General features: G+C 50.6%; 1 protein-coding gene across 1 annotated transcript in view; it reads left to right on the top strand.

Annotated features, from left to right (window-relative positions):
* Window positions 1-20,493, top strand: part of GPSM1 (G protein signaling modulator 1) — a gene marked incomplete at both ends in the record, with an annotated part of 70,384 nt that overhangs the window by 22,143 nt on the left and 27,748 nt on the right. Inside the window, 8 exons of the mRNA XM_080630623.1 lie at window positions 772-993; window positions 1,508-1,643; window positions 1,933-2,075; window positions 3,586-3,709; window positions 4,652-4,767; window positions 5,041-5,196; window positions 7,403-7,511; window positions 10,375-10,501. Of these exons, the coding sequence (XP_080486749.1) occupies window positions 772-993; window positions 1,508-1,643; window positions 1,933-2,075; window positions 3,586-3,709; window positions 4,652-4,767; window positions 5,041-5,196; window positions 7,403-7,511; window positions 10,375-10,501 (1,133 nt within the window). The remainder of the gene's footprint in view (window positions 1-771; window positions 994-1,507; window positions 1,644-1,932; window positions 2,076-3,585; window positions 3,710-4,651; window positions 4,768-5,040; window positions 5,197-7,402; window positions 7,512-10,374; window positions 10,502-20,493) is intronic.

The raw sequence follows: 20,493 nt of genomic DNA, 5'->3' as shown, positions 1-20,493 counted from the left end.
AGAGCACTTAGAGCACTCGGAGGAGCACGATTCCCTTCTCTTGAAGCAGCATCCCTGGTCTCACTCCTCTGCTGACTCACACTGTGCTTACACTGACAGCACAGCCTGTGCCATGGCCAAAGGTGCTGGGAAACGAGGGAGGGAAGCTGGGCTGGAGGCTGATGTGCAGTGTGCCTGTGGAAAAAGTGACAGCAGGAGAGGTAATGAGAAGCAGACAAGGAGCGCTGGAAGCTGCTGAGCCAAGGAATTCTGCACAGTCCAGGGTTTCCTCTGGCATCCAAGAAAAATGCGTTACTCTTTGGCTGCCCTCTCTGTTACCCGGGAAGGTGGTGCAGGCATGGACAGTGGCTTCTGCAAATGCCATGTTGCTCTTGTCATGTGTGTGCATCTTGAGAGCCACAAGCTCTGAGTTTCTTGTCCAGATTCCTACTGGGAACCCAGGGGCTGCCTCTGGCCACTTGCAGATGTGCTCTGTGAATCCGGATGTGTCTCATGCCTCCTAGACTGGTTTTTCAGAGAGAATGAGTGCCCACCATGTCCAGTGGAAGCTGGTGTCTACAGCACCAAGGTGTGCAAGCTGCATGACCTTGAGTTGTTGTCACCCAAACTGTATTTAACCTGGGGTTTGGGGCAGAATGCAGAGAGGCAGCTGCGGGTTTGTTTTCCTGGTGCAGTGAGTAAATTAAAGGTGTACAGTGAAGGACACCGTTGCATACAATGTGGGGCACTGCAGGCCAGCTCCTCTAGAACTGATGGTCTTGCTTTTGGCAGAATGGAGGCGTCCTGCCTGGAGCTGGCCCTGGAAGGAGAGCGCTTGTGCAAGGCTGGGGACTTCAAGGCTGGGGCAGCCTTCTTCGAAGCAGCGGTGCAGGTGGGGACAGAGGACCTGAAGACTCTCAGTGCCATCTACAGCCAGCTGGGCAATGCCTATTTCTACCTAAAGGAGTACTCCAAAGCCCTGGAATACCATAAACATGACCTTACCCTGGCCAGGTAAGCATGTCAGCAGTGCTTCATCCTCATCAGATAAGCACAGGCATATCTATGGGGTCTGAGCCCAGCAGCCTGAGGGAATCTGTCCCAGAAATAAGCATCCAAAACTAGCTCTGAAGCATGGGGTGAATGTCCTTTGGAGAACTTGGGAGGCAACTGGAATGGGCCAGCCACCTTCAGAGCACAAAGGTGGAGACAGGAATGTGAATGTAAGGATGTGGAGCAAGAGCAGGGCAATGTCCAGTTCTCCTATCCCCAGGTACTCATTGTAAGTACACCTAAAGTCATTTGAGCAGCTCACCTCATCCAGCAAAACTGGGAACAAAGATCTGTTTGCAAAATAGAGGGAGCCTTTATGAAGCACTCCAGCCAGGGGGGTGTGCTGGGAGCTGCTGGATGTGGTGTACATGCCATGCAGCACCTGCTGCAGCTTCAATTCTGCTCCAACAGCTGGTGCATAAAAGATTTTGAGCTCTTCAACACCTCTTCCTTCCTCCCATCATCTTCTATGTAGAACCATTGGGGACCGCATCGGAGAAGCCAAAGCAAGTGGCAACCTTGGGAACACATTGAAAATACTTGGGCAGTTTGATGAAGCTGTTGTTTGTTGCCAGAGACACTTGGACATTTCTCAGGAGCAGGGAGACAAGGTAATGGGTTCATGGCATCCAACAGGAAATATTCCCTAGCTCTAAAAATAACCTGCCTGCAAGTCAGTAAATGTGATAAGGTGAAGGTGGGCTTTGGGAGGAGTTGGAGTGTAAAGCTCTTCCTTCTGGCTGCCATCACAGGTCTCATGCTGCTCACAGCAACAGCTGCCATGACAGTGAAGATGGGAGAGGAAAATGTGGCTTTGACCATCTCTGCCCAGCAATGGAAAAGTCCATATTGGGATGTGAAGTGTAATACCTTGCTGCTCCCTGTGCTTCCTCCCTTTAGGTAGGTGAAGCGAGAGCACTCTATAATATAGGAAATGTTTACCATGCAAAGGGAAAGCACTTATCTTGGAACATGGCCCAAGACCCAGGCTACCTGCCTCAAGAAGTCAAGGATACTCTACAGAAAGCTTCAGAATATTATGAGTAAGTATTTAAGCTTGGCCAGCCCTTTCTCCTGAGGGGAACAAGGCTGGTGAGGCATCAGTGATTGTTAACATGCACAGAGGTACTCCTTGGTTCAGCTTCTCCTGCTCACATCATGATCTGCAGTTGTGGTGCCCCTGTTCTGCTGACAGCTTTCAGGTTACCTGAGCTCTGATAACCACTGGGCTGATGAGAGCTGCAGGGGTGCAAGATGACAACTTCTGCTGAGTCCTGTTGGAAGTATTTCTCATAGGGGGATTTGTTTCCTGGGCCACTGAGGATATGGGAAGATGTTTGCTGCAAAGAATGAGTCTGTGGGCTCAGCACTGTTAAAAATCCTGCAGCTGAATGGGATTTTATATGTTGTAGTGAATGAGGAACATTCCTCTGAGATGCCAAGTTAAAATGGCAAATTCATCTCAAGAGAGGTGAGAGAACGGATGCAGGCTTTCATAGAATTAGAGCTAAAATTCACCCTGGCATTGCCTTGCTAAAACCCACTGTAGTTTAAAGTATGATCATGCAATTAAGTTCAGTAGTGGCGCTCCTTCTCCGAGCTGTGTTCGGAAGCTGCACTATCAGCTCCTGTAGCCCCTGCTGCTCTCTGCTGGCCTTGATAAGAATGGAACCTTGGGCGTTTCCATCACTGGGACCACAAAGACGCAGGGAAAGAGGCTTTCGCTTGCAGTCCTGCTGGTCCTTGTCGTGGATCTGTAGTTTATCTTGCTTGTACCATCTTTCACTTTCCTAAACAGTCTCTAAGATCAGCCTGTCCCACGCAGGAAAGTTGTCAGCAGACTTCTGGGCAAATGTTTTTCTCCTCCTACTTCAGATTTTTGCTTCAATAATGCTGGGGGTTTAGGAGCCTTTTTAGATGGAGTGACAAGATCTCATCTCCATCCTCTTATATCTGAGGATGTGATAGTGCCTATATATAACTTGCCATACTCTTTACTGAGAATGGTGCATGTAGCACAGGCAGTGGGTAGATTTGTGCTGGCTGAGAGCTCTGTGTGTGCTGTATGTGTAAAGAGTGGAAAAAACAAGATAAAAAGTGTTGCTGGGATGCTCCATGAACAGAGCTGTGGCATGGGACTGTATCTTGCCTCTCTCCCCAGGTTTGACCATGTCCTGCTGTAGGTAATCTCCTTTCTCCTGTGCTCCTGGTTCTTCCCTGCACAGTGAGGTGGTTCTTTCTTATTTAATGTGGGATCCTGTCAGCTCGTGTGTGTGAGCACTTGTGAGTGCCTGGACACAGCCATAAATTGTGTGAGGTTGAGAGAGCAGCAGGGACTTACATCACTGGATCTACACAAGCTCCTGGAGCTGCAGCTGCTGTGGATCACCAGACCTTCACCTGCCAAGGGGTGGCTGTGCACAGGATGGGCGGCTGGGGAGGGGAAATGCCTTCTCCAGGGTTAGCTCTCCTTTATGGTGTGGGTTTCTTTGCTGTGTCTCCTGCAGAGACTTGCCTGTTCTCATCAGATGTTACTGCTCTGGTTTCTTTCAGGAGGAACCTGTCCCTGGTGAAGGAGCTGGGGGACAGAGCTGCCCAGGGCCGTGCTTATGGCAACCTTGGCAACACTCAGTACTTACTTGGCAACTTCAGTGAAGCTATAGCCTTCCACAAGGAGGTAGGAGGCTGCTGTGCCTTCTCCCTGGGTCCAGGGGTTGTGACTGGATGTTAGGGAGCAGCTTTTCTTCTCATCACAGCCCGGGAAATCCTGTATGTACCCCTGGGTCTGGCCCTGTTGCACTAACTCATGTTGAATAACACCTTACACTAGTCACCATTAGCACCTGATGAGCAGCTTGAGGGAAGGGTGCTGTTGGCTTGGAAACCAGACGAGGTACCCAAGGACAAGTTGCAGGTGGGCCTGGCAAAGCTTTTCTGCTCTTAATTTGTATCCTCCTAGATTTTAATGAATGCAAGCCATGAATTTAATTAAGCTGCTGGAAAAGCAATTGATCACGAATAAATGATGCTTGTAGAACATAACTCTCTGTAAAGCTTTGCAGAGGGGGAGGTGACACAGTGTCTGCCCCAAATCAAATGCAATTCAGCTCCTATTTCAGTTTCCTTGCAGTGGAGGGTGATCAGCAACTTGGAATGTCAGCCGTGTCACGGCTCTTGTGATCCTTAAATGTGGACAGCAGCCAGCAGTGCTGTGGGAGAAGGGGCTTGGAGAAGGGCAGGAAAACTCTAGTTTGGACCAGCATGTTAGTCTGATCAACCACATCCCTTCACAGCCTGACCTACAGCTCTGTTCTCCTGTTTATTCATCCGTTGAAGTATATGTGTAGCACCTTTTGCATTTTAGCTAGAGAGATGTGTACGGGCCAGGCTGGAGTAGCACTTAAAGGACGTGATATTGCTACCACTTTTCAAAAGGCCCTTTCTGATGCTGAATTGCAAAGGAGGAAGATTTCCTGCTGCATCCAGCCCCAGCAGCGTGTGCACCGCTACCTTGGTGGGTGGGAGCTTTGCAAACCAAGATTAATCTCCCAGAAACATTGCTGTGTAACAGAAACCTGGTAGTGTCCAGCCTGTCCTCAGCAACCTGTGTCTGCTGCAGCGCCTCGCTATTGCCAAGGAGTTTGGGGACAAGGCAGCTGAGCGGAGAGCGTACAGCAACCTGGGCAACGCACACATCTTCCTTGGGAGGTTTGACATCTCTGCTGAGTACTACAAGTAAGTGACAGTGGCTGAGGCAGACTCAGAGCATGTGTCCCCTGGAAATCTTGACCTGTTGCAGAGAATTCACAGGCTCGGGGATGTGACAAGGGTCCTGGAGGCCAATTGCATGTATGGTGCTTAGCAGTGATGAGTAATGCAGCCGCTTGATAGCAGTGTGTAACAGGCACCAACCTCAATGCAGTACATGCTATAGTGGTGACTTTCCTGTCACCTTGCAAAGATGCCCTGCAGTAACCAGGTCTCTTCATTCCCACTTGTTCTGTGTAGGAAAACACTCCAGCTCTCCAGACAACTCAAAGACCAAGCAGTAGAAGCCCAGGCATGCTACAGTCTTGGAAACACATACACGCTGCTTCAAGACTATGAAAGAGCCATCGAGTACCATCTAAAACACCTGGTGATAGCACAGGAGCTGGGAGACAGGTAAAGAACTGCCTCAGGAGGTGGTGCCTCTGCCCTGGTGGGTTCAGAGCACTGACCATTCCCTGTTGATGCACTGTTCTCTGCTGCTGGGGTTAAACAGCAACGATGTGTGCTCTTGAAAGTTGTTAGAAATCTCTCAGAACCCAGGTCTTAGTCCCATCATCTGTGGAAGAGTACTGTGATTGACACCTCTATTATGTCATTCCAACCTGGAGACTGTGCCCTGAATGCTTTGTCTGCGTGGGCTGAGTGAGGTTTCTAGTAAGAGGTAGCTGAAGAAAATGCATTGTATTTGGTGCTTTGTCACGTGGCTACTGCTGCTTTATCCCAAAAGGGCCCTAGAAGCTTCTTCAAGCTCACAAAAATGTATCTTTCTCAGGAACTGTGTGCTTGGGGCACATATACCTGTCACTTCGTCCTCCTGCTCCGGGGTGATGCTGGAAATTTCCATGTAGAAACAAATGATGTTACATAGAGCCGGTGAAGATTATGTGCTTTGCTTCTTGGCTTCACAGAATCCCAGACTGGGTTGGGTTGGAAGGGACCTTAAAGCTCATCCAGTTCCAGCCCCTGCCGTGGGCAGGGACACCTTCTATTAGAGCAGGGTGCTCCAAGCCCCTGTGTCCAACCTGGCCTCATTCCTTCTTCTTTAGGAGGTTTGGCCTCTTTTAACTCTTTCCTTTTTTTAAATAAATATTTTTGAGAGGTTGATTTCTTCCTCCTCGATGTTCTCTGTAACCCTGGAGCCTTCTTGCAGCTGAAGTGACTTAGCAGCCCCGTGTTCAGTGCTCCTGCTGATGGCTCTCAGGAAGCCTGGATGTCCTCCACTAGATGGAGCAGAGACATTACAATGGGAGATGAGTGCCACTACCCGGGATCTGTATCCGAGGCAGAATCTGCTCAGAGAAGGTCTAATCCCACCCAAGGGTGAATCATGCTGTGGGGGTGCAGGCCTGTGGGCTCCTGCATTCCTGGGAACACACCCTGTGAGCAGAAGGTATTGAACAGGCTGACAAGAGGAACGTTTAAATGCTGATGAACCCGCCCAAAACCCTGCCAAGGGAGCTGCAGAGCTGCAGTCATGCTGAGCCGCCCCCCGCACCCCCGGTGCTTTTTTTATCCCTTGCCCCCCACATCTGCTCCCCTGCAGAGCTCAGCACGCTCCCAGCAGCAAACAGATGCTGAAACCTGCTCCAGAGACACCCGGAGCCTGGCTGGGGCTGGGGGCTGCAGGGCCCACTTTCACCTGCTTTCCCTGCAGGCAAGCAGCAGCCCTGGGGGCCTGTGTAAATAGGTCGATACTTGGTGCTCTTGCAGGCACTTTCAGTTAGTGCATGCATCTTGGGTGATGCGGTGCTGGTGTTCAGCAGGAGTGTTGCATGCTGCAGTGTTCTCTCCTTGCCATGTTCTTGCTAGCTTAGCTCTGGGCTGCTGTTGGACAAAAGGGGTGGAGGAGGCTCAGGGGAGACATTATTACGGCCTTCCAATACCTAAAGGGGCTCCAGGAAACCTGGAGAGGGGCTTTGGACAAGGGCCTGCAGGGACAGGCCAAGGGGAATGGCTTTAACCTGCCAGAGGGGAGACTGAGATGAGCTCTCAGGCAGAAGCTCTTCCCTGTGAGGGTGCTGAGGCGCTGGCACAGGGTGCCCAGAGAAGCTGTGGCTGCCCCATCCCTGGCAGTGTTCAAGGCCAGGTTGGACACAGGGGCTTGGAGCAAGCTGCTCCAGTGGAAGGGGTCCCTGCCCGTGGCAGGGGTTGGAACTGGAGGAGCTTTAAGGTCGCTTCCAACCCAGTCCAGGCTGGGATTTGATGTCGCACATCCCCTTGATTCATTGTGCGTCTCTGCAGAGGAATCCACGCTGTGTGAGGTGGAAGCTGGACGGGAGCACGGGAGCTGTGGCTTCTGCTTTCAGGGTGATGCTCACAAATGAAACCAAGCCTCCTGAGCTCTTCCTACCCTGCTTAGCTTTTGCCACTGTGGATGCAAGCTTGCTTCTGAGGCTACTGTTCATCCCCTGATCTTGCTGACATCAGCATAAGAAGAGTTGAAGGTGTACAGTGCATTTCATGTTCCTTGGTAGAACCTTTCCATAGGTGCAAGCATAGCTTGGAGCTGGCCTGGCTGTCAGTGCTCTTGGAGGAGGCCCCGAAAGGGCTGCTGGGCTCTGCCCAGCATTTCTGTGGTTGACAGTTTCCTGTTTTGCAGGGTGGGAGAAGGAAGAGCCTGCTGGAGTCTGGGAAATGCCTATGTCTCCCTGGGGAGCAATGAACAGGCTTTGCACTTTGCAAGGAAACATCTTGAAATCTCCCAAGAGGTAAGAGAAGCTGGTTCAGATCAGAGCGAATTGGTCCCCCCTGTTGAGAGGAAGACTTTATTTTATGCCAAGAAGTTCTATTACTCTAGTTTTTCTCTTGCTATAACTGCTCTGGAAAGCCCTTGTCTATGTGCTGTGTCGGTGGAGTCTTTAGGAACTGCAGAACTTGGCTGGGAAATATTCTCTTAATGGGAGGTTCCCAGCCTTCTCATTAATTACAGCTGATCCACTGCTGTACATTGCTTTTAACTGATACTCCTAGGTGAGAAGAGACCTGGGCTAGCTGTCCAGTCTGCTGGCCAAGGTGTTGTGGATCCAGCTGATGCAAAGGAGCTCAGGTACCTCTTGGGACCCAGTCTGTCAGTAAGACTGACCTGTCCTGAGCACAAGGGTGTGAAATTCCAACTGAGATGGACCTTGTGATCCCAGCTGTGGTACGGCTGGATTTACTGGCAAATACCTGGACAAGGTATTTGCCTTCACCCAGTGCATGGGTGCTCTGAACCTGCTGTGGTTTGTGCTGCAATGGGACAAGTTGTTTCCTCATAGTGGAGCTGGTGGAATCCCAGCGTTGTCCTGGTGCAGTTGGTTGCTGATGCTGGATGAGCACAGCTCACTCTGTACCACTGCCCTGCTGTGTGGGGCCTCATGCATGCAGTGCCTCTGGCTCTCACACATGTGCTTGCAGCTCTCCTGGCACAAGAACATAGGGCAGTTTTAGGTGGCCCAGAAGTACAGAAAGCCAGAATTCCATTGTTTGCTCTTTCCAATGAGGAAATGGGCCGTGGCCTCTTTAGTCTTCCCAGATGAAGAAATTGCCCTGCTGAAGCACGAACTGAAATCACCATATGTAGGCCTTTGTGTGTTCTTCTTTCTTGTGTTTCACCTTTAGGTTGGCTAAATCTCGGGGTAGGGCTGACATAACAGCCTGATTGTGTGTTTAATTGTACTTATCAGACAGGCAGAAGAAACACTGTTCTTTGGCCTGCATGGTTTAGGACAAATGAACTTTTCCAGCTGTAGGACTGCTTACAGCTTGTCAATGTGCTGTGTGGATGCAGGGTGATGGGAGGACAAGGGCAGAAGTGGTCCTGGTGACTTCTGGGATGGACAGGGAACCCAGCAAGGTGGGAGATCACAGTGCTCGCATTCTGGAGTGATGGCTGTGATTACAGGGCATGTCGGGAGTAGGTTTCTCATAGCAGGTGGCTAATAGACTCCCCATATCATTAACTATGGAGCAATGCAGAGACTGTCCATTTGTGAGGGAAGCCTGCATGTGCTTCCAGCAGCTGGGGATTCTGTTGCAAACGTGATGTTTTATTCCAGCCTTGGGAACCACATTTGTTGCTTGTGCTGTTGTGGCAAGCACCAGCATTTTGCCCAGGAGAAACCCAGTGAAGTTCACCCTTTGCACACTGGTGTTTGTATCTTTCTTCCCATCACCTTTTCCCCCTTCTCCCCCAATAAAAACCTGAATCCAAATAAAATCTCAGTGTAACGACACTGGGAGCTGCTGCAGGGTAAGCGGAGGTTTCTGAAAACCTCCTCTGGAAGAGCTGGAATGAAGGATGTGCCCCTAAAAACCTGGAAGCTGTCCCAGCTCCCACACACTGCTAGGGAATAGCTTTTCCACCTCTGCCTGTGGCAGGGGGCTCCTGTAAAACAGACATCTGAGCTCAGGGCAGAAAACAAGGCTCTGTATGGTGTGTGAGGTAGGTCCTGCTTGGGGTCATTGTCCTGCCAGTGTGCTCCTGTGATGCTGACAGGGCCCTGCAGGTGATCTGGAATGAGTGGAAGTTAGGGAAGCATCAAGGACTGTGGGACCGAACCAGGACACAGTAACTTCTCTGGAGATTATGCCAACAGCAAATCTCTTGTAACTGGTGGGGGATTTGGGCCTGATAAGCTGTTTGATCTGCCTCCCTTTGGCTTTGTCATAACTAATGTGGGGATTTATGACTTTGTCCTAGGCTGGCTCACACTGCAGCCTATCTCACAGGACCACAAAAGAGCTATTGCAAGGCTTTTAATGGGGAGTCTGGCCTCTCCAAGGGAACAGCCAAGGTCTTCCTCTGTAACAAGCTGCTGCTCCTCTGAAGCTTCAAGGCTGTTTGAGTGACCTCTGTGTTCACTGATGATGTGCAGTAAAGCAACTTCCAGCTTTGGTATAACTTTGAGGAGGCTGCAGCAGCATGTCGTGTGACTTCCCATTGAAGTAGCAGGAGCCATTGGACAGATCTCTTCCTGAAGATGTAAATTGGCTTCCTTGGATGGGAATGAGTTAAAATTTGGACTCTAATGGATTCTGGAGGGGTGGGCAGATCACTAGGAACAACTCAAATCTGTGTGGATCAGAGCCAGAAGAGAAGGGCTTTCAGAGCATCCAACCCCTGAGTGTGGCACTGCCCACATGGCTGGTAGTAGTGTGGCTGTCTGGTGCTCAGTAACTATGGAAATACTTGAGGAAGGGGGGTGAGAGTTTCCAGGGCTCTTTGCCAAGCCATATGTGGCTACAGAATGGACCCTACATGCAGGTTTAGCTCTGCCCCAGTTCTGTAGCAGTGGGCGAGCTCTGCCCCTTCAGTTCACTGTACTGATCTCCAGAGAATCACGTTTTGTGGTGCAGCCAGCACATAGCACAGCACGCATGGACCCTCTCCCGAAGTATCCCTGAGGAACAGCTTTAGAGAGTTGCTTTGGTGTGAAAGCTGGGCTGTATAATCTCCCTGGGTGTCTCCAAGCTCTCTTTTGGCTGGCTCTGTGTTTGCTCCGATATGGGCCTGGCAATACCCTTTGTTAGTGGCTCTTCACTTAGAGCATGTGTCCTTTAACCAGCTGCCCTGTTGGTTTCTCCCTGCAGATTGGGGACCGGAGTGGTGAGCTGACAGCGCAGGGGAACATGGCCCAGCTCCGGACAGCCCTCGGCTTGGGCCCTGGTGAGGAGGACACGGGGACAGCTCATCACTATTCTGGCTATGAAGCACAAGGTGAGCTTCTGGGCTTCTGATGGCATTGAAAGGTTTCCTGAGAGATGTGGTGTGGTGCATGGGGAGGAAATGTGAATGCCAGAGCAAGATGAGGCTATCAAGTGCCTTTAGCAGAAAGGAGACTGCAGTATGTTTGCTCTGAGCTTTCCATAAGCTGCAAGGGCAGGGAAGGATCTGCCCCCAAAAAGGCACAGAATGAGTTAATGGAATTAATCTGCATAAGGAATGAAATTCCACGGCACCAAGCAGCAAATCAGCTTTTGTCTCTTTCAAAGCTCTGCAGGGCCCTGTTAACTGATGTGACTGATAAAGCAAGCTTCCACAAGGTGACTGGCAGGGAGTTTTGGTTGCTCTGTTCTGATTAGCACCCAAGGAGCAAGTGTCCAGCATGGGCTGAAGGCAGGTTGTGAGCATCAGCATGCTGGGTGTTGTCTCATGCCTGGAGCACCCTCAGAGATGCCCAACTTGGACATAAAGACATGGCAAGGCTCAGTCAGAGCAGACAAAATGGTTTCACTGACTGCCCTGGGTGATTCTGCCTCCACTCCTGCGGAGCAGGAGAGCACAGCCACGTCCTCAGCACAGCACACGGCCAGCCTGGTGCCTGTCCCCAGCCTGGGGACCCTCTGCCTGCGCTGGGCCTGCCCACTGCAGGCTTCTGGCATAGGGCACTTCCAGCTGGTTGCTGTGTTGCTGTGGACAGCCTCACTAATTCGCACAGATGAAACTGCACCCCAGGAGATGCTGACTGATTAAATATGACCTTGTTTGTGCAGCCACGTTTTCCCAGGCTGCGTGTTCTCTTTCTTGTTGGTAGAACTAACGTAGAGAGGATGATGCTTCCTGGTAGGACTGACGTAGAGAAGATGATGCTGGGCTTGAGGCAGGGTGTTCTGGGAGGGAGAGGGCCAGCTTTGTGTTTGCTCTCTGTATTGATCTTGAAGGTGTAGCCTGCTATGTCAGTGCTAGAGGTTTTTCTGAGGAGTCGAGCTGTGGGTGAGGAGCCAGCATGTCCTGCTGTGCCCCAACAGGAGCTGCAGTGGAACTGAGCTCTTTCCTTTGGGCTGTGTGAGCCACAACAGCTGCCCCAGCTCCTGTTTTACGTCAGCTCCATCCTTACAGCTGCTGGGAAACTTATTGGCTGGAACCTTCTGTTCGCTCCTGGCATCTTGCAGGGGCTTCCTTCTGGTGAATTCCTTTGCTCTGAAAGGGGAACAGGGAATTAACCTTGGTGCTGCTGCTGCCCCTGGGACAGAGCAAAGTGTGGAGGACATGAGCTGGTGGGATACCAGGTCCCTTAGGCTGGGGAATGGAGGGGGCGAGAGGACAATGCCAAGGACTGCATGGGCATGCGAGCACTGCATGAGGCACATTGGACTGGGCTTGTGAGCACGTTGTGTGGAAGGGTTTTACCTGGGAGAGGCGCTCTGCAGCTCTGACCACACTGCACATCTGGGAGTGCATGGCCCATGGGCTGCTCGCTGCCCTCCAGGGATCCAGATGTGCCTGTGCTGTGCTAACATCTGGAGCCAGCAGTGATTTTTCTCCCATCTGACAGTCAGAGCCATGCCTGTCTGTGTGTGATTGCTGAAGGGTGGGAAGAGGGGCTGAGCAGCTGTGGCGCTGACCTCCTTAATCTGTGATGCTATTGCTCACATTCCCAAGGCCGGGGCTTTGTCAACAGAAGGACAAAGTGTTCTCTGGAGGAAAACCAGGGAGTGACAGGGGTTTGTGGTGTGATAAAGCGGGGACCACAGGGACTGGGACAGGTTCCCCTGCAGAGGAGGGCTTTCTTGCTGTAGGAGGTGGGGGACACTGTCCCTTGCTGGGTCCTGGGAACCTGCTGGGGCAGTAGAAGTCAGGTTCTCCTGTGTTTCATGTCCTGGAGCTGGGCAGCAGCATCTTGCTAAAGGAAGGGAGTGTGACTGTTGCAGTGCTGAGCCACGTGCATGCTTTTATACATGCATCTTGGGTGCTGTCCCTGTTGCATAGAGACTTGGAGAGAGGATGGATCTGCAGGGCAGGCTGTGCCTCCCTTGGTTTCTCCTTAGCTTTTAGTCTGGCTTCAGCTCTCTTATTCTGTACTTTAGAGGAGGAAAAGAGGCCACCAACGTGCCTCCGAGCCCTTGAGAAGGGAGATGTATTTAACGTCTGTGAGGAGCTTTGGTACCCTCCTGTGCACCTATTACATTATTAGAAGAGCATAATTATTTATATTATTAATAGCAGCAATTTAGAGCAGGAGGAACATCTGTTTCTGTAATGGGAAGCAGGTGGGAGAGCTGAGGCTCAAGTTGACTTCGGACCCAGCCGTGCCTTTTTCTGGCACCAAGTCTTGTGCTGGGGAGAATTTCCAGGGCTTTTCCCTTCAGACTCTTCCCTGCTGAAGGTTATAAAATGGCTGCATGTTCATCAGGATGCTAAAATCACCTGGTAAGGCAGGCATGTGATAAACCACATTGACCTCATTGGGCAGGTACCATAAACCGTCATAGGAAACTTAGTTCTGGGAAACCTGTCTCCTTCACAGGTTACTTTTGCTTCCAAGTCTTGGGCATTGCCCTCCACCAGGAACCTGAGGGTGGAAGGAGGGTCTGCTGCTCTCCTCTGCTGTTTCAGCTCCTCTTGCTCAGCTCTTTGTGACCTTTATGAATATTCTGAGAGCAATTGGACGTCAGAAACCTGAGCTGGGAGCCAGAGGAGCGCTGGGAAAGTCTTGTGAGAGCAAGGATCTTGCAAAGAAACACAAACACAGAGAGCTTAAAGCAACAAACTGGAAGAGGCTACAGAGTAGCTGAAACACAAAGCGAACAAACAGAGGTTGAGTCCGGTTCTCCAAACAATGACGTGTCCCTGGAGAATGGTCTTGCTCTTTCAGACACACAGGACTCGGCTCTTACTCGTGCTCTGCAGGTAGCAGTGAACCAGGAGCACCCCGGGCAGCCTCTGTGCCACTCCAAAGTGAAAAGTGACTCTGGGCTGCCTTTCATTTGCTCCCAGTAGCACATCAGTCTCAGCCATCTCCTCTGATGGCAGCAGTAGTGTTAGGAGGCACCGAGCCTCCGTGCTGGCTGCTGCTCATCCCCATGTGAGAGGCAGCCATGCTTCAGGTGGTATTCTCAGGTGGTGAAGTGGACAGCCAAGCCTGGGTAGATAAGAAATCCCACTCCTTCCCAAGCTGTGATCAGCTCTGTGTGGCTTTGAACATGGGTCTTTGCATCCTCAATGCAGTTTTGAGCTTGCCTTCTTCACAGGAATCTTTGAACCCTTGGATCAATTAGACAGGGATAGAAGAAATCTGCTTTTATGTTTCCCAGCCTGTTTGTTTTTGTTTGTTTGCTTGCTTTAAATATCTTTGAAGTTGCTAAGAAGTGTTTAGTGCTGCTGAAATACGCTCGATTGACCAGCCCTGTATTGACGCAGAGCAGGGAGGCAGCAATGCCAGCCTGTGCCTCGGGCTGGGAGGAAGCCCAGGGACAGGGATGTTCCTTCTCCATGGATTGCTCAGCCCTCATGTGAAGGACTGTGCTGGGGGGCAGGAGAGATGTGGCTCTCTGAGAGCAGCATCTCTGCCAGAGGGACAGCCCTGCACACTGAGCTATGAGTGCAGGGGCCAGGCAGCGTTTGCCTTCTGCTCAGCAGATGATCACAGGAGTCACATCACTAATGGCTTCAGGGTGGAGCCTGCCCTGTTCTTGCCAGTCAGACTGAGCACTGCAATTGGAATTGCTCAGTATTCGGTATCCTCAACTATATTTAATTCTTCCCAGGAGCTGCAGCTCAGCCTTTATCATTCTAAAACTGACAGCCCAAGGCTGTGCTGGTTAATTGTACCTGCTTATGCAGGGCTCTGATGGATGAGGTTGTTGATTGAGGCAGAGCAGCTTTTGGCCGAGTGGAAGGCAGAACACAAGTGGCCTGGTTGCTTTATTGTGCTCTAACAGATGCTCAGTGGAGCCTCAGCCTCCGAGCTCGGAGGAGTGTTGGCACAAATGTTCCCAGAAAGGCACCTGCAGGAAGGTGTCAAAAAGACCTCAGTCTGGTGGTCCTTGCTATGATGCTAAAGGGAGCAGAGCAGGAATGCCAGGAGTGCTGCTTGCATGGGGGGGCTGCTTGGGTGAGGATTTAGGACTTCTAAAGGATGTCTCCTCATAATCTTTATATTGATTGTTTTCTAAATCTGAGCAAGCTCTGCTGTTAGAGCTGTTAAATCAGCAGCACGGGGGGGAGGGGGAGGGATGAACCTCTGAGTCATTTGGATTTAAACTGAGTAATTGAGCCTTCGGTTCAGACTGCCCCAGTATTGGCTTTAGGAGGTTTTAGAATCTTCTTCTCAAAGCATCAAGAAGTATTTCAGGTTCTTCTCACACCGTGGTCTGCACCTGAGCCTCCTCCCAGCATCCATGTGAAGCACAGCAAAGCTTCTCAGCTCACAGCAGAGGAAACCCTCCAGGACTGGAGGAGATCTTGTGCTAACGGAACTCAGGCTCCTGTTTTATCTTGATGCCAGGGGAGACTGCAGGATTGAGAAGGGAGGGTGAGGAAGAAGCCAGTTCTTGAAGCCTGTGGTGGAGAAGGTACAACGTGGCTTTTGGCAAAGCCATCCATTGGATCAAGAGATCTCTTGTCGTGGGCAAAGCTGACTTTCCGGAAATTGCCAGGTCCTTGCACAAACTCCTGCTCTGAGCTGGGAAGCCTGAAGTTCCCTTTGGCTGCTGCTGCAGGCTCCTGCAGCCATCCCAGCTCTGCTGTGTGCTGTCTGGTTCCTGAGTGCACTTTCCACAGGCAGTTTCCTTTGGTAGCCAAACTAGGAAATGCCTATGGCTATGATGATCTTCTGTCTAAGAGTACAGTATTAGGAACAAAATGCCTCCGCTTACTCTATCCTCTTGCAGCACAGAGCAAGAAAGGGACCAAGAAAAAGAAGTTCTTTCTTATCCAGCTAGAATCCTTTTTCTCTCTTAAAGGTTTTTGTATGGATGCCCATGGTCTGCTTTGGCTCTTCTCTGAGCAAGGCAAGGCCAGACCCTCAGCATGAGCCACCTTTCTCTCTTGCCTGACCTCAGGAGCCATGCCCCTTCCCTTGCCAGCAGGACTGGCCCCTGCCTGGCAGAAGCAAGCACTCAGACAACAGACCATTGCTTAGCAAAGAAAGAGACCTGGCAGCTTGTGGAGACAGAGCTCATGAATTCAAAGTCCAGTGGAGCCAGCATGTTCCAGGAGCTGGAAAGTGCCTGGCTGCTGCAAGTGGTGACTGACTGACAGCAGCATCCAGAAGGAGGGATCGAGTGCATTGTCCCTCCTCTTAGAGGGTTCTATTCAGTGTTTGATCGCTGCAAAGCTCTCGTGTTGCTCTTTCTCTGCCCTCCCTGACTCAGCCTGTAGGACACAGCTGTGTAGTTGGGCTTGACTGCCTGCTGGAGATGTTGCCTAATTACTGTGTGTCACTTTCTAGCTTAAACTCAGTTTCTTTCTGATCTCTGCTTGTTCAACACAAGCTGGTAATGGAGGATGGGTGGTCATGAGACTCTGCTCTATACTAGCAGAGAAAACCCTGCTCTCAGAAGCAAGCCAGGTGTCCCTGCCAAGCCTTTCACACTGCTCTTGCCTTAGCCCTGAGGCCATGTGCCTCCTCCCAGCCTGCTCCACCCCATTCATCTATCTCCCACAAAAGCCTCCTGTCCCCATGACTGTTAATCCGTGAAGCAGACAGTTGCCTGGGGGAGGTTATGGTTGTAAGAAGCCACCTCTAACATGACTTCAAGCTTCCAACCAGCTCCAAGGCTTGTCTTTGACTATCTGTTAGGTGTTGCATAATTGGGTACTCTACATTTTCTAGATCCTGCAAATACACACCAAAATTCTTCATTCTTTGACCTGAATTGCCAGTACTTTTATTTGCAATTAGGTCTTATTCTAGCCTTGCTCAATTAGAGAAAAGTTGATGCCTGTTGCACATGTGGGGGGAAACTGAAATCAAAGAGGTGCCCAACATCATGACCATTACTAATAGTTGTAAGATCACCTTGTCCTCAAAGATTGCAGCTTTCTTGAGCTATGTTGGGTTTGCTCCCACCAGAGGAAAGCAGCTCCCTGGTGTCATCTCTATCTCCAAGGAGGACTTTGCTCCAAGTCCTGCCTCATCCATGTGAAGGCTCTTCTGGTACGTGGTCCAGGGTGTCTCCTCATTGCCTCTCCCCATCTGAGGAGCCTTTGTGCTGGCTGCTCACACTGACTGCAGCCAGCCAGATGTGAAGGTGCTCCTGGGTGCTGTGTGGATGTGCAGCATTGCTGCTGTTTGGAGTTGCTCAGCTGTCAGACTGGATTCTGGAGGATGAGAAATGGGTGACACGTGCACAGAGCATCTTCTGCCAAGTCAGGCAGATGAGCATCTCTATTCAGAAGTAACTTCTCTTTGTTACCACGTATTGGATACACTTTTTTTCTTTAAAGGAACAGTTTTGCCACAGAGAAAAAATCCTGCAAAATTGTTATCCTGGAGGGTTTTGTAGCGCTTGGACCTGTGTGGAAGGTTGGTATTTGCTCAGCTGTGTGCCAATGGATACGACACAGCACAGCACACACACTGGAGCCCCATCTTCCCAGCAGAAGGGGTTTCATTCCTGTCACTTTGGCTCTGACAGTGGAGAGCTGAGGCTGGAAGGGCCTCACATGGGACCAAAGCATTCCTGGGGAAATCTGATGTGACAGCACACTGAAAACAGCCTCCCTGCAGCTTTTCCTGGCCCTTGGCTATGGGTTGACTTCATTCTTTTCATGCATACTATACCTTCTGTTGCAACCCATACCTGGGGTTTGCAGTAACTGGGCAGCTGGAAAAGTCCTTAAGTAACTGAGAGGGAGAAAACTGTTGTGTTGCCCATCTAGTCCTATCCTCAGACCCTGTCAGGATTCCCCTGGTCCTTTCCTGTCTAAAGGACTGGGTGGAAGCAGATGGTCGTCCCCATGGATCAACACACAGCAGCTTGGTGCCAGTGTTTTATGGTGCAGTCATCATAAATAACTGGTATTATTTGCTTTCTCTGGTTAAAGAAAAGTATTGTTCTACCCCAGTAACAACAGGGAAAACAAATGCCAGCATTTTTCATGCAAGTGCTGGCAATAATAGAGGTCAAGTGGATTTATAGTGCCAGAATCCATTATGTCTTTGAAGACTAATTAAAACATTAAATGAGATGCTTGTCCTACCGGAGGCTGCTTTTTTCCCCCCTCCTCCTTTCTTTTCTTGCTGCTGTGCTTGCTTCCCCCACTTCCTTGCTGTAATAACGGAGCATGAGCTTGGCAGAGCTTTCCTTGATTATGTGTCAGTAGCGTATTGATTTGAGGTAGTCTGTGAGCATTTGGAGTGCTGGAGCGTATCTCCACTGTCACCTCTGAGCCTGGGAGGGTTTACAAAGGTTGTGGTTTAAAAACCAGGCTGAAACCAGGATACCAGACCAGTCTTCCACCCCAAGCAACTGCCCCAAAGTGAGGTTCTGAACTGCTGGGCTCTGTACCAAGGAGGGAGGCAGTTGTCTGGGCTGGAAGAACTAACCCCAAAGCCAAGTTGGTATCTCTCAGTTAATACAGGTACAGAGAGAACTGACCTTTTCATGTAAGTCTTGGCTGTCTAACCTTTCCCCACCGGTTGTCTTTGGAGTGCACTGTCAGGTTTAATTCTGCTTCCTCCTGTACAGCCACCCCAGAGGGATACAGCGTGTTCCCAGCCTGCAAATAGAACTGTCGCTTGATCTGCACCGGGGGGGGTCGCTTTGTCTCAAGCAGGGATGGAGTAGGCAGCTCTCCAAGCTGCTGGAGATGGGGGAGAGCCTCGGAGTTATCAAAGCACATGTCAGCTTGATGAGAGCTCCTGGCAGGGCTCCCTGAGTCGCTGCTACACGTTCTCTGCTCGATCTTGTCAACTGCAATCTCAGGAGCACTGCTTAGATATGGAGACTGTCCACAGGGAGCAAAGCTGCTCACACTGTCTACCCAGCTTTGCTCTACTGCAAATGCACAGGGCGTGATCCCATCATTATCCTGTGATAAAACACTTCCCTGTGTTTTCTGTGGCTACCTCACGCTTTGTAGCAAGGTACTGCTAAACTTTTGCTACATGAGCATTTCTCCTGTAATTGCACTTTGAAAACCAAATACTTCCCTTGGTTTTCAAGGTTTTGTCTTTCCTCCAGAGCCCATACTGATCCTGCCCTTCCAGGCAGTATGGAGCTGGGGACAGATCCCAAGGGAACAGGAGAAGAAGGGGGGAAGATGCTGTGCTTGCTGTGCGTGCCGTGTCAACTCTCTGGTTTGGCCTCTTCCTCAGACATGCAGAATCTGGTGCAGCTCTGCTTAAAATGAGCTTAAAAAGCCCAAGGAAGGTATGGAACATGCACTGCCAAACATCTGGACATGAAAAGAGACTTTAAATAAAGGTTCGAGCATCCGTGTCATTACAGGTAGCACAGGGATGTGCAGAGGGGCCATCCCTATCTCTGAGACAAAGTGGATGGGTCTAGATGGGTGTCTGACATGGATATGTTGGGTTAGTGTCCCAAAGACAGAATAGGGAATGGTTGTGAGGTGGGGGAAGCCAGGGATGTCTCACTTGCAGGCAGGCTAGCCCATACATCACCCTTAGCTCTACAGCACTGCGCTTCACCCTCCCTGGAGTCCGTTGCTCCCTTTCAGGGAGGGAGGTGACTGCTTCATCCAGTTTTAAATCACAAGAATGTGAGAACCGTTAAACACACCTCAGCACCAACAGTAAAAATGCCCCCCCCTTTGGTTCATGGGGGGTTGAGCTGAGGGGAGGGAGATTGTTGAAAAAACCTATTTAAAAGAACAACATCTGAGGGGCTGCAGGAAAACAAGGCATGAATGCAGCCAGTCAGGAGCGTTGCTCAGCTGATGTTCACAAGAAGGTTTCAACTCGCTCTATTAGAGACCTCAGTAAACCTTAAAGACAGAGAGAGCATTTAGAAATGCCCCTGAGGTTTTCCGTTGCTCCGCAGCGAGCTTGGTAAACATGCCAATAAATACTGGAAAGGGAGGAAAAAGCCTTCCAGAGGAACAGACCTGGGTTTTCAGCTGCTCAATCTGTTGCATCCACGGCTGCTGCTCTTGATCTGCACTGGGGCGAAAGGGGCAGAGTTGAACTTTTGCTGAGGATTGGGCAGTGCTGCAGGTATTTCTGGGAAAAGCAACTCGGAGGAGGCTGGAAGTTCCGCCTGGAGCCTTCTGAGGGAATGTCCTGGTCGGAGGCAGAAAGTTAACAGAATTCCTTCTGTCGTGGGGTGCTTGTGAGTATGGAAATCCCTCTGCTCTCGGAAGATGAGTGCGTGGAGCCTACTGAGCCCATCTGTGTGGAGTAAAGGGGAGAAGCCCCAGGCGTGTGGTGGGAATTGCTGCCTGGGTGGATCTGCTTTACCATAGCCCTGACTGATAGTAGCCTCTTAATCCTTCAAACTGCTTGTTTTAATGGTGCTGCTTGCTTCACCAGCGGGATGGCTTGCGGTGAGCAGGATGGCAGAGCCGGGGGCTCTGTGGGGCCAGTGCTCAGCACCAGTGCCCTTTGTATCATCTTTGGGAAGAAAACAGCTGAGTTGATGGTTCTGAAGTTGGGTTTGAAACTCCTGACTTCTTCCCCTTTCAGCTCAACTGAATGTGGAATCCACACGGTAACAGAGGAGCACCAGCTCCACACCAAGTGAAGAAGACAAATTGTTCTGTGTGCCCTAATTGCCGGGGCAGTCTCAGCTGACTGCGTTATTAAATTAACAGAGGGGAAGGCAGGTTTTCTCAGATCAGAGATTAATGCTTTCTGGCCAGCAGTTTAATGCTATTGCAAACGTACAAAAGCACCTGAGGATGGAGGTGTATAATTAACGACCTTTAGCCCGGTGGCAATGGTGGGTGTTTATCTAATCAGACACATTTGGCTCCTTTCTTGCTTTCCTGGAAGTGGCCGTTAAAAGCCACTGTGACGCACG

The sequence above is a fragment of the Psittacula echo genome (genome assembly GCF_963264785.1).
Source record: "Psittacula echo genome assembly, chromosome: 16".
Taxonomy (NCBI): domain Eukaryota; kingdom Metazoa; phylum Chordata; class Aves; order Psittaciformes; family Psittacidae; genus Psittacula; species Psittacula echo.
Note: the sequence above shows the minus strand (reverse complement) of the source record. Positions and strands in the feature narration are given on the sequence as shown.